Source organism: Papio anubis, chromosome 9 (genome assembly GCF_008728515.1).
Source record: "Papio anubis isolate 15944 chromosome 9, Panubis1.0, whole genome shotgun sequence".
Classification (NCBI taxonomy): Eukaryota; Metazoa; Chordata; class Mammalia; order Primates; family Cercopithecidae; genus Papio; species Papio anubis.
The window spans coordinates 126,107,324-126,120,542 of record NC_044984.1 but is presented as its reverse complement, the minus strand read 5'-3'; the positions used below and the strand labels follow the sequence as shown (position 1 = coordinate 126,120,542).

At 51.9% G+C, this 13,219-nt stretch overlaps 1 protein-coding gene across 6 annotated transcripts in view; it reads left to right on the top strand.

The window, feature by feature from the left end:
• SFSWAP (splicing factor SWAP) overlaps positions 1-5,775 on the top strand; it is a 91,825-nt gene extending 86,050 nt beyond the window's left edge. For all 6 annotated transcript variants that reach the window (XM_009182080.4, XM_017946358.3, XM_017946356.3 and 3 more), the window contains 3 exons: positions 3,241-3,414; positions 5,066-5,138; positions 5,460-5,775. In XM_009182080.4, coding sequence (XP_009180344.2) covers positions 3,241-3,414; positions 5,066-5,138; positions 5,460-5,525 — 313 coding nt within the window. In that variant the 3' untranslated portion in view covers positions 5,526-5,775. The remainder of the gene's footprint in view (positions 1-3,240; positions 3,415-5,065; positions 5,139-5,459) is intronic.
• The last annotated feature ends 7,444 nt before the right edge of the window (positions 5,776-13,219 follow it).

Here is a 13,219-nt window from a genome sequence, read left to right as displayed (position 1 = left end):
AACTGGAAACAACCAAATCTCTATTAACAGGAGACTTAATCAACAGACGATGGTAGCGTCCTGTCATGTAATACTATTCATAGGTGAAAGAAACACATTGAGGGTCACCCTGCTTCATGGAGGACTCTCAGACATGCTTTGCTAAGCAAAAGAAGCCAGACACAGGGCAGGTGTGGTGGTTCACACCTGTAATCCCAGCACTTTGAGAGGCCAAGGCAGGAGGATTGCTTGAGCCCAGGATTTCCAGGCTTTTTTTTTTTTAAGTAGAGACCCCCATCTCTACTTAAAAAAAAAAAAAACGTTTGTGGTGGCGTCTGCCTGTCGTCGCAGCTACTTGGGAGGCTGAGGCAAGAGGATCACTGGAGCCTGGGAGGTCAAGGCTACAGTGAGCAGGGATTGTGCCCCTGCACTCCAGCTTGAGCAACAGGGAAACTGTCTGAGAAACAACAGAAAACCAAGAAGCCAAACCAGCAAACAAATACAGGCATAGTGTGGGGTTCATTTCCATAGAGCTTTAAGCTGTGCCCTAGAAATCAGAGCAGTGGGGAGCGCTCAGGGTGGAGAAGGTATAGATGAAGTGGCACTGAGGAACTTTCTGGAAGGAAGAGACACCCCTGCGTGGATAGGGCCCAGGTGTCAGGGTGTGCGCACTTGCCAGCACCGAGGACATCGTTTCACCCAATGGCACCTCAGTGCTTTAAAAAAATGAATGAGTTACTTCATTCCTTCAGCAAGGGCTTAGATCAGATTGTAGCAGAATTGAGCCAGTTTACAGTTAAGGATTAGTAACCTGCCTTTTGTTCATTATGCAGCCACATAAACTCAGCTGGATTTCGAGAGTAAGTCATTTCGGACACATGTCACATGCTGGTATATATTTTATTTATTTGCTGCTTCCTTTGAAATCCTGGCATGTATTCATAGACAAAAATTTCACAAAACATTTTGCAATTTAGAAAAATGACTCTTGTGTACAGATCCCACATGGGCGTATTGAACAGTAAGAGCAACATCTCCATTTACAACATTTTATCCTCACTGGGCACGTCAGGCAGGCTTCCAGAAGATGCCAGGTCATCTGTCCGGGCCCAGCTCACCAGGGACAGCCCCTCCAGCAACTGGATTTAAGCTGCCAGCCAGCACCGCCTCTGGCAGGTCCTGCCTTGTTTGAATGGAGCTGGGTGGGAGTGCCCCAGGCCTGGCGCTGCTGCTTTAGGTCACTTCATTGGCACCAACACAGTCTGCTCATGCCCAGGACCACACAAGGGAGCCCGGACAGAAACACTCAGTCCCCCTCTGCATATCGGGGCTGTCCCTACCAGGGCATGCTGTGGCCCCTCCTCCCACAGCTCTGTCTGAGCTCTGCAGGGCCATGCACTAGTGGGGTCCGAGAGATGGGTAGAGGGTATGGCCCCTTGATGGGGGTCTGCACCCCAGACTGTGAGCACAGCCCCAGCCATTAAGCAAGAATGTTCCAGATCTTGGGGGTTGGCATAAAAGAAATGCATGAAGTCGGGAGACCCTGATGAGGGGCAGGGCTTGGGGTAACTGGGCCTGTGCACAGGCCCTGGGGGTCTCCCTGGAAGACAAGAGGCCAGGCTGGGAAGGGGCTTCGTGGCACACAGAATCCTTAGGGAGGCCAGACGCTTGCAAGCTGTGCAGATAGCAATCCCAGGAGAGTCAGACACCAGCAGAGAACCACGGTTCCCCCTTCAGGTTGGCAGATTGAGCAGTTTGGGTCCACCTGGATAGCGAGGGTGAGGCTGAGCCAGGAGGCCTCTGGCAGCTTCTGCAGCAGCGGACCCCGCAGCCCTACTCCTAGGATCTGTCCTGTCCAGGCCCCAGCAAGCAGGACAGGAGGGAGGGAGGGAAGGAAGGAAGGAAATCCCGTCCAGGCCCCAGCAAGCAGGACAGGAGGGAGGGAAGGAGGGAGGTGGGGGAAGGATAGAGGAGGAAAGGAAGGAAGGAAGGAAATCCTGTCCAGGCCCCAGCAAGCAGGACAGGAGGGAGGGAGGAGGGGAAGGAAGGAAGGAGGGAGGGGAAGGATGGGGAGGGAGGGAAGGAAGGAAGGAAGGAAATCAGTGATGCAAATGACCCATGCAAAGACTCTCCAAGAAACTCTGTACTCAGGGCCAGAAGCGCAGGCTGCAGCGTCTGTTACAGATGAATTCTGAAAGATGCCAGGTAGGGCACCTCAGGGCTTGGAGGGCCTCATGGGAAGGGCTCAGGCCTGTCTGCCTTTACCAAGTTCGTGTTCACTCTCTTAAGTGTTTGTAGAGGAGTGGCCAAGAGGGCCACGTGGCTCAGGTGTGGAAAGGAGCTAGACCAGGCGGAAGCCAAAGGGTCGGCCTCTACAGGCAGGAGAGAAGGATGGTCTAAGGGCAGGTGCAGGCCGGAATGTCTGGCAAGCATTTCTGGTACGGGATTGTCAGTTTGGTGATGTGGACTCTGGGAGGCAAGAGGACAGGGAACGACAGCAGTCAGAGCTGAGCTGCTGCCCACAGAGCAGGCTCCACTGCCCAGAGGCTAAGCAGCATCACCAAGCGGCGGGCAACTGGCAGGTCAGAAAGAAGCACCGCTCCGGCCTGGACAACAGAGTGAGACCCCATCTCTTCAGAAAAAGGAAGCAGCAGCACCAGAAGCTGCGCCCCTAGCCTCAACTGTCTGAGAGGCTGAGGCAGGAGGTTGCTTGAGGTCAGGAGGTGAAGGCTGCAGTGAGCTGTGGTGGCACCACTCTCTCCAGCCTGGATAGCAGCGCGAAACCCTGTCTGCTTTTTTAAAAAAAGGAACGCTAAACTTCGATGTGTTGATACTTTAATAATTTCCTGTATCATTTTAGAAATTTTTTTTGATGAAATGTAGCGGCAAAGCGCTGTGAACTGCCTATGGTTGCTTATCTTACGTATTTTGCATGTGAATAAAATGCTGGTTGCATCTTAAATACCACAAGTATTTTATTTGAGGTCCTAAACTGGGACGAAGCTTCTTCCAGGGAGACCATACTGTCTTCAGTGTGCTGGGTGGCTTTTGTTAAACCCATGGATCGATTTGCCGCGTTGTCAGTTATCAGTTCAGTGAAATAAGTTGCTTTAAGAAAAATTCATGTGTTTGGAATGGTTCCATCCCTGAATTGTGCCTTGACGAACTCTTACCCAAAAACTGGCTCAGGTCCGAGCTTCTCCCTTTGTGCTCTGCCTTTAAACCAAAGGTACATCTCTCACAGAAACACTTGCCTTTCAGAAGTCCCCACGAGAAGAAGAAGAAGAGGCGGTCCCGGTCACGGACCAAGTCCAAGGCCAGGTCTCAGTCGGTGTCACCCAGCAAGCAGGCAGCTCCCCGGCCCGCAGCCCCCTCGGCCCACTCGGCCAGCGTCTCCCCTGTGGAGAGTCGGGGCTCCAGCCAGGAACGCTCCAGGTAACCCCTGTCCTCCAGCGGCTCTCTTTGGGGAAGGGCAAGGGGTGGCCGGCAGGACTCTCCCTCCCTCCCTGAGTCCCTGCCTGTGTCCTGGGGGGCACCAGCCACGAAGCCAAACCACACCCCCTGTAGCAAGGAAGTCCCCCAGACGAGGCTTCTCACAATCCATGAGCGCTCAGAGGAGTAGGTCCTGTACTGGGGAGACCCTCCTGCAGAGCCCAGGAGTGGAGCAGTCCACTTCAAGCAGCCCGGGTGTCACACACGTGCCTGATGCTCACCAGGCATACTGGGCTCTGCAGTATACCAGTAGACCTGGAACTGTCAGCAGCTCCCCAGGCTGCCATGGCTGGAGCAGCTCCCCAGGCTGCAACGGCTGGGGCCAGATGACGCCAACCTGTTGCCGGGCATCACACCTGGGCAGCAGCACAGATGTGGCGTCCCAGTCCTGGGCTAGGTGATAATGACTTCAAGTCAGACACCCTCCACTGCCCAGGCACCCACACCCTGGAGGGACCAGAGGGCGGCATCTGGGAACAGCCGCTCCCTTTAAACTGATTGCTTCCGTAAATGTGAATCATGGGACGTGCGACTGTTCCATTCAGGTGGCAGAGGCCTCAGCTCATTTGAGATGGATCCGAATCTCTAAGAGGTGGCAACTTTAGAGCTAAAATGTCAATCGGGCCGGGCACCGTGGCTCACACCTGGGATCCCAGCACTTTGGGAGGCCAGGGTGGGAATTTGAGACCAGTCTGGACAACATGGCAGGACCTTGTCTCTACTAAAAATAGGTGGCATGCATCTGTAATCCCAGCTACTCAGGAGGCTAAGGCGAGAGGATTGCTTGAGCCCAGGAGGTGGAGGCTGCAGTGAGCCGTGACGGCGCCACTGCACGTCAGCCTGGGTGACAGAGAGAGACCCTGTCTCTGAAAATGTGATAATGGCCAAATGCACATCAGTGCGGGAGGCTGAGCATCGCTGGGGGGCAGGGGTGCTGGCTCCCCACACAGACGCCTCGTGCACAGGCCAAGGGCACCCACTCAAGGCCGTGGTTCTGGGAGGGCTCCACTGTTCTGCTGCATCTTTCCTTTCTTTGTTTCTTTTTTCCTTTGTGTTTAAGGTAATTTTATATGAAAATTTTTTTTAGTTAGATTGCAGTTTGTACACATTTCAGATGCGTGTAACAGCATGTTTATGAAGCCTGTTTTTATTGAAGGATATGCTCACGCCTATAATCCCAGCACTTTGGGAGGCCGAGGTGGGTGGATCACCTGAGGTCAGGAGCTGGAGACCAGCCTGGCCAATATGGTGAAACCCTGTCTCTACTAAAAGTACAAAAATTAGCCAGGCGTGGTGGCGCACTCCTGCAATCCCAGCTACTCGGGAGGCTGAGGCAGGAAAATCACTTGAATCCTGGAGGCAGAGGTGCAGTGAGCTGAGAACGTGCCATTGCCCTCCAGCCTGGGCGACAGAGTGAAACTCTTGTCTGGGGGAAAAAAAAAAAAAAGGATACTGGAAGCAGATGCAGTGGGCTCTTCTCAGTCCTCGAGCTGGGGTTTGGAGGTGGAGATGCTGTTCGCTGGCCTTGGCTCAGCGTCTTCACACGGTGGTAAGCTCTGCTCTCTCTCTCTCTCTCTCTCTCTCTCTGCATCAGGGGAGTCTCTCAGGAAAAAGAAGCCCAGATCTCTTCAGCAATCGTTTCTTCCGTGCAGAGCAAAATCACTCAGGTCAGTGGGCGTGCCCCCCTCCCACTCCCAGCCTTTCATCAAGGGGCCTCGTGGATTTTCTTTTGCTAATTTTCATTCCCTGTCCCTCCCGTCATCGACACCGGCACGGGACAGGGATCTCAGGCAAAATGCCGCAGGGCCTGGGTGAGGCCGAGGGCAAAGCCGTGTGGCCCGCACCATGCACAGCCAGGCTCCTCCGCCACCCCCACTGTGCTAGAAGCACTGTCTTTGGTCTTGACCACCAGCTCGTTGAATTTCTTCACCGCATGGATTGTCTGGCCAGGTCTTCACAGGTTCTCCTCTATGTCTCGCCCTGCACAGGATCTCATGGCCAAAGTCAGAGCGATGCTTGCAGCTTCCAAAAACCTGCAAACCAGCGCCTCCTGAGACGGGGCCAGCGGAGGCAGAGCTGGGAGGCTGCGTGGGCTTCTGGGCAGGCTCACGCAGACGCTGGCCACACCATCCACCTGGCCGCCTCCGTGGACCCTCGGTGGCTTTTGTAAATTAATTTTTGATGACATTTTCAGTTTTAAGATTTCTGACCAGCAGTCTCTTACCTGTATATTTGTAAATATATCATGTTTCTGTGAAAATGTATTATGAAATAAAATGGGAGGAAACACCTTTTCTAGCTAGACCCTGGCGTGGTTTCTTCCTTCTCTCCTTGGTTGGCTTCTGGGTCTGTTTGACTGTTTGTCATCTATTATACGTGTGGTCATGGAGGTGTGGCGGGGACAGATGGGCAGTGCTGGGCCTCCCTGTCCTGGGCCCCCAGCCCTCTGACAGCAGCCGCTGGACTCCCCTTCCCCATCCCATGCCTCCTGCGATCACCGCACGCCCTTCCCAGGCCGTCAGCTCCCTGTGGGCGTGTGTCCCTGCCGGCACCCATGCTGCAGCTGCTGGACAGGCCCTCCCTGCGCGGTGGCACACAGCAGGGGAGCAGCCCGGCCCCGCGTCCCCGCGCTGAGCACCGCGTCCCCGCACCGAGCACCGCGTCCCCGCACCGAGCACCGCGTCCCCGTGCCAAGCACCACGTGTTGCCTTAAGCGCTGGCTGCTTGCTCCTGGTGCCTTTCCTGACGTGCGGATGCCCGGGACTCCACTGCAGCCTTTGGCCGCCCCAGTGGAAACATAATTTGTGTGTAGCTGAGGGTCCGGCCACCTGGAGTTGGGGCTCATAAGGTCCTTACACCAGAAATGAGGATTTGCTGCTTGTCTGCTGCAGTCAGGTCACAGTGATAGTTTGGTCCCCACAGGAAGGAAACTCCCTGGCATTCACTTAAACCCCTGCTGTGCCGAGGTCGTTCCATTTTCAGTTCTGCCAATTTACCAAAACCCAGAAAGGGAATTACACTTTTTCCTCCTTATGGCACTTGGGGTCCAGACACTGCCTGCCACAAAGGACAGTGTGGGTGAGGTGAGGCAGGTGGGCAAGCTGGAGCAGGTGGGTGCGTGGGGCCAGGCTCACACATAGGCACAGGCCCCACAGCTGCCCACAACGACTCAGAAATGCCACAGGCTCTGGACGAGGCAGAGAGCAAAGCCGTGTGGCCTGCACCCTGCACAGCCAGGCTCCTCTGCCACCCCCACCCCCACGGTCCCATATACCTGGTTCCTCTCACAAGCGGTGGCTGACTTTATGTAGCACTCTAGGCGTCTCCTGATGTGTTGGTTTCTGAGATGACGTCCCGCGGGGCCCCCCGCCCCCGCCCACGGCTTGCAGTAGCCGTCCATCCCACAGACACTCATCAGGCCCTCTGCACCTGGACACGAAGCCGTCTCTGGGAAGACGCTGGCTTCCTCCCGCTGCGGCGCACTGCGGTTCAGTTCAGGTTCCCCAGTGGCTGCTCGGGGTCGCAGGTGGCCTTTGCTGCCGGGGCAGAGCCGTGGTGACCGTCCTCAGGCAGATGTTACCCACATCCTCCTGGTGCAGCGTCTGCAAACATTTTTATCTTTGCTAAATCAGAAAGATGGAAAGGGCTTGATTTTACTTGCATTTCTTTAGTGATGAGTAAATGGCGCAGTTTCTCTTCTGTTTAAAAATGCGTTTATGTTCTTTATGAACTCAACCGCATCCATGCCTGTGTGTTGCTATGGAGTTCTTTTTCAGTCATAACCACTCTCTACATATTAGGGGACTTAGCCTTCTGGTATTATTTATTTTGTAAATGTTTGCCCCAATTTGTCATTGCTGTTTTGACTTTTTTTTTAAGGTTTTTTTTACATGGAAAAATTTTTGTATGTAGTGGTTTTTTTTGTTTTGTTTTGTTTTTTTACCAAAAGCCTCCAGCACCTGGTATTCCCAGTTGGTCTCCCATGCAAGTACTAACCAGGCCCAACCCTGCTTAGCTTCCTCGATCAGATGCAACCAGGCATGTTCAGGCGTGGCTGTTTGTGTTTGCCGTGGCTTCTGGGCGCCGCTCCTGAGATGGGCCCTCTGTGCAGAGGTAACCTTGCTTTGCCTCGGGTTTGCACCTCCAAGTTTTACACACACCCTCCTTGTTTTGCTGGGTCATTTTCCACTGTAAAGGGTCGGGGATCATGAGCCAGACATCGGCGTCTTGATGCAGGGAGATCGTTACGTGGGACCAGACGTCAGCAGGACCGTGGTTTTACCCATGCACTGTCAAGTCGACGTTTATGCCAGCGGCAGCCAGGATCGTCGGCAAGGGCAACACAGGCTTGGCCAGCGTCTGGAACGTCGGGGAATCCTGAGGGGCCTGCCACGTCCTGATACAGTGATGTTTTTGTTGGTGCGTTGGTGCTGGAAGGGTTGAGGCACTTCCCTGATAGATGGGAGCAGGCATCAGTGCCTGGAGCAAAGAAGACCACCCACCCGGCCTCCAACCACTCCAGTCTCCAGAGCGGCCATTCGCGATGGCCAGTGTGCCCCGGAAATGAGTGTCCCCCGGAAATGAGTGTCCCCCGGAAATGAGTGCAATGGTGCCACATTCATGATGGCCAGTGTCCCCCGGAAATGAGTGCAGTGGTGTCACATTCGTGATGGCCAGTGTCCCCCGGAAATGAGTGTCCCCCGGAAATGAGTGTGCCCCGGAAACGAGTGCAGTGGTGTCACACTCTGCATAGACCCCCCGGTAAACTCAGCAGCACACGTGCACTCTAAATACCGGAGCCAGGCGTGGTGCACGCAGTTGAGGTTCCAGCTACTTGAGAGGCGGAGGCAGGAGGATCACTTCAGCCCAGCAGGTCGAGACTAGGGAGCTGCGATCACGCCACTGTACTGCCGCTTGGGTGACAGGGAGACCCCATCTGTTTTTTGTTTTTTGTTTTTTGAGTTGGAGTCTCCCTCTGTCACCCAGGCTGGAGTGCAGTAGCAGAATCTCAGGTCACTACAACCTCTGCCTCCTGGGTTCAGGAGGTTTTCCTGCCTCAGTCCCCTGAGTACCTGAGACTACAGGCATGCACCACCACGCCCAGCTGACCCCATCTTTAAAAACAAAATACTGGGTCAGGCACAAGTGATTCAGTCCCAGCACCTTGGGAGGCCAAGGCAGGAGGATCACGTGAGGCCAGGAGTTCAAGACCAGCCTGGGCAACAGAGCAAGACTCCGTATCTACAAAAAACACAAAAATTAGCCAGACGTGGTGACGCCCGTAGTCCCACGTACTCAGGAGGCTGAGGTGGGAAGATAGCATCAGCCTGGGAGGTCGAGGTTGCAGTGAGCCATGAATGAGCCACTGCACTCCAGCCTGGACAACAAAGTGAGACCCTGTCTCAAAAAAAAAAAACCTGTAAAATTAGACTTTGCATAGTATATACAAGACACATTACTGTGTGTATGACACAGGAGTAATTCCGTACCATGGGCCAGGCACACAGTGGCTCACGCCTATAATCCCAGCACTTTGGGAGGCCAAGGAAGGAGGATCACTTGAAGCCAGGAGTTCAAGACCAACCTGCAACATGGTGAAATTCTGTCTCTATTAAAATTATAAAAATTAGCCGGGCGTGATGGCGGGCACCTGTAGTCCCAGCTACTCAGGAGGCTGAGGCAGGAGAATTGCTTGAACCCGGGAGGCAGAGGTTGCAGTGAGCCGAGATCACGCCACTGCACTCCAGCCTGGGCGACAGAGTGAAATTCCAGTCTCAAAAAAAAAAGTCTTATCACGGCTAAGGACTATCATGTTAAACCGCAAATGTCCTACTTTATGGGTGATTAAAGAGATTTCCAAGGGTGACTTTGGCTGGACCCCTCACCCGTATGAGATGCAACCCCACCCTCCCCAGGCCTAACTTTCCTGCCGTTGGACATCTAGACAGCTTCCTGCCTTACCATCGGCAAGGATGCTGCTGTGAAATTAGAGTTTTTCCCCTTTAAAAAGAGTCCTTCTGGGGCCGGGCGCAGTGGCTCCCCTGGAACTCCAGCACTTTGGAAGGCCAAGGTGGGCGGATCACTTGAGGCCGGGAGTTCGAGACCAGCCTGGGCAACAGTGAAACCCTGTCTCTACCAAAAAATAGAAAAATTAGCTGGGCATGGTGGTGCACGCCTGTAATCCCAGCTATTCAGGAGGCTGAGGCAGGAGAATCGCTTGAAACAGGAGGCAGAGGTTGCAGTGAGCTGAGATGGCACCACTGCACTCCACCCTGGGCAACAGAGCAAGACTCCGTCTCAACAACAATAAAAATATTCTTTCCTTCTTTAGGACAGATATACAGTAGTTTTACTGTATCACTTCTAAGGTTCTTAAACTGTTAATAAAATTGTTCTCCAAAGAATGTCTCCTTCACCTGTGTTTAGTAAGGCTGGCTTTTGTCAGAAGTCATTTGCTTTGATGTCCTGGTGTGCAGCTTGGATCCCTGCCCCGTGTGTCCCTGGGTGTGACCCGTGTCTAGATCGTTCAGCTCTCTGAGCCCTAATGCAAGCCGAGAGGGCTGGGTTGCTCTGCCAGATTCCGGGAGCCAGACAGGCACTGGGGGTTGTGAGCAAGAGCGGGGTGAGCCCGGGAAAGGGCTTGGGAACGAGGAGCTGAGGAGGCCGGGCAGGCCTTTGAGGAGGAGGCATCACTAGGAACGCCGAAAACTTCCACCTCACGGCCAACATTTGGGGTTTTATTTGTCCGAATACGTGATTCACTCACATGGCTACATAGGAATTTCTTGTGAATCTTTCCAAGTTTCTTTGTATAAATACAAGCAAATATGCAAATATATTCTCCCCCTCCAGCCCCAATACACATCTTTATACACAGAAAGTGTGTATCATTTCTATTCTGTGCCAGCATCATCTTGCTTTTGCGGTTACTGTATGTCTTGGAGTCATTTCCTTATCCAAACATAAAAAGCTTCCCTATTTTTTAAATAATAAACTTTTTTTTCTTTTCTTTTCTTTTTTTTTTTTTTTTTTTTTTTTTTTTGAGATGGAGTCTCACTCTGTCGCCCAGGCTGGAGTGCAGTGGTGCGATCTCGGCTCACTGCAATCTCTGCCTCCTGGGTTCAAGCGATTCTCTTGCCTTAGCCTCCTGAGTAGCTGGGACTACAGGCACACGTCACCACGCCCAGCTAATTTTTATATTTTTGTTCAGACGGGGTTTCACCATGTTGGCCAGGCTGGTCTCGAATTCCTGACCTCAAGTGATCTGCCCGCCTTGGCCACCCAAAGAATAATAAACTTTTTTTTTTTTTTTTTTGAGATAGTGTCTCACTTTGTTGCCCAGGCTGGAGCGCACTGGCGGGATCTCAGCTCACTGCAAGCTCCACCTCCTGGGTTCACGCCATTCTCCTACCTCAGCCTCCCCAGCAGCTGGGACTACAGGCGCACACCGCCACACCTGGCTAATTTTTGTATTTTTAGTAGAGACGGCATTTCACCGGGTTAGCCAGGATGGTCTCGATCTCCTGACCTCGTGATCCGTCCGCCTCAGCCTCCCAAAGTGCTGGGATTACAGGCGTGAGCCACCGCTCCTGGCAACACCTTACATTAGGATGGTACATTTGTTATAATCAATGAACCAATATTGATACATTATTATTATTGAAAGTCCATACTTCAGATTCCCTTTGTTTCCCTAATGTCCTTCTTTTGTCCCAGGATCCCATCCGGGTTCCAACCTTGTATCGAGTCCTGTCTCCCTGGACGCCTCTGGGCTGGGGAAGTTCTTCATTCTTTTCATAGCTGTATAATATTCCATTTTATAAATGGCGCATTGCTGATTAACCAGTCCTCTTCTGGAACACATTTGGGTTGTTTCTGATCCTGCTGCTACAAATAACACTACTCTAAAAGCCTTGTACCTAAGTCATTTCTCATATCTGCACAAACATCTTTAGCACAAGCAAACGTTCAGCAAAAGCCAGATGGTAAACATCTTAGTATTTGCAGAGCATCCAGTTTCTGTTATTCAACTCTGATGTTGCATAAAAGCAGCCAGAGACTATATGTAAATGAGCAGGTGTGGCTGTGTTCCAATAAAATTTTATGTGTGAACCCTGAGATCTGAATTTCATAGAATTTTTACATATCACAAAATATTCTTTTTCACAAATTTTTTTAAATAAATTTGTTTCAAAATTTAAAATGTATAACCTGGCCAGGTGCAGTGGCTCACTCCTGTAATCCCAGCACTTTGGGAGGCTGAGGCAGGTGGATTACCTGAGGTCAGAAGTTCAGGACCAGCATGACCAACATGGTGAAACCCCATCTCTACTAAAAATACAAAAATTAACTAAGCATGGTGGCGCGTGCCTGTAATCCCAGGTACTCGGGAGGCTGAGGCAGGAGAATCGTTTCAACCCAGGAGGCGGAGCTTGCAGTGAGCAGAGATCACACCACTGCACTCTAGCCTGGGTGACACAGCAAGACTCCGTCTCAAAAAAATAAATAAATAAAAGCATTTGTACCCAGAATAGCCAAAACACTCATGAAAAAGAACAAAGTTGGAAGACTCACAATTCAGAGTTGGAAAACTTACTGGACGGCGCAGGGACCCGGACCATGCAGAGCTAACTGATGGGGCAGAACTGAAAGCCGAGACAATTCAGGGGACAAAAAAGTGCTCATTTCAACAAGCACTGCTGGGAAAGGCATGTGTCCACGTGCAAAGAATGAAGCTGGATCCTTCCCTCACACCATGTGCAAAAGTGAACTCAAACTGGCTCAGAGGCCGACAGGTAAGAGTGGAAACTGCGGACCAGCGTTAGAAGCTAAACCTTTGCGACCGTGGTGGCCGTGGTGTCTTCAACAGGACCACAGAAGCACGACCAACGAGAGAAAAAATGACAGACTGGACTTCATCAAAACGTACAACTTTTGTGCGTCAAAGGACACCATCAAGTGAAAAGCTCACAGAATGGAAGGAAAACTGCAAATCACGTGTCTGGTAAAGGATTTGTATCCAGCATATGTAAGGAACTCTTACAATTCAATAATAAAAAGAAAATAACCCAATTAAAAAATTGTCAAAAGATCTGAATAGACATTCCTCCACATAACAGATACAGATGCTAGTCAGCACAGGAAAAGAGGCTCAACACGATTAGCCGTCAGGGAAGGGCAACGCAAACCGCAGTGAGGCGCCACCACACACCGGTTAGGACAGCTGGATCAAGAAGACGGCACAGGTGCTGGCAAGAGTCGGGGGTGTTGGAGAAATTGGAACGCTCACACACTGCAGGTGGGATGTAAAATGGTACAGCACTTTGGAAAACAGTCCGGCTCTTCCTCAAAAGGCCGAACATGCAACCTGGCAATCCCACTGCTCGGCATCTACCTAAGATCCTATTTATGTGAAATGTCCAGAATCCATAAGCAGTAGTGGTTGCCTAGGGCTGGGGGGACTGGGGAGAAATAAGGAGTGACTGCTGATGGCTGCAAGGTTCTTTTTGAAGTGCTAAAAATATTCTAAAACAGGCTGGTGATGGTTGCACAACTCTATGAATACACTGAAAACCTTTTTTTTTTTTTTTTTGAGACAGAGTTTCTTGCTCTTGTTGCCCAGGCTGGAGTGCAATGGCGCGATCTCAGCTCACTGCAACCTCCACCTCCCAGGTTCGAGCAATTCTCCTGCCTCAGCCTCCTGAGTAGCTAGGACTACAGGCACACACCACCACATCCCACTAATTTT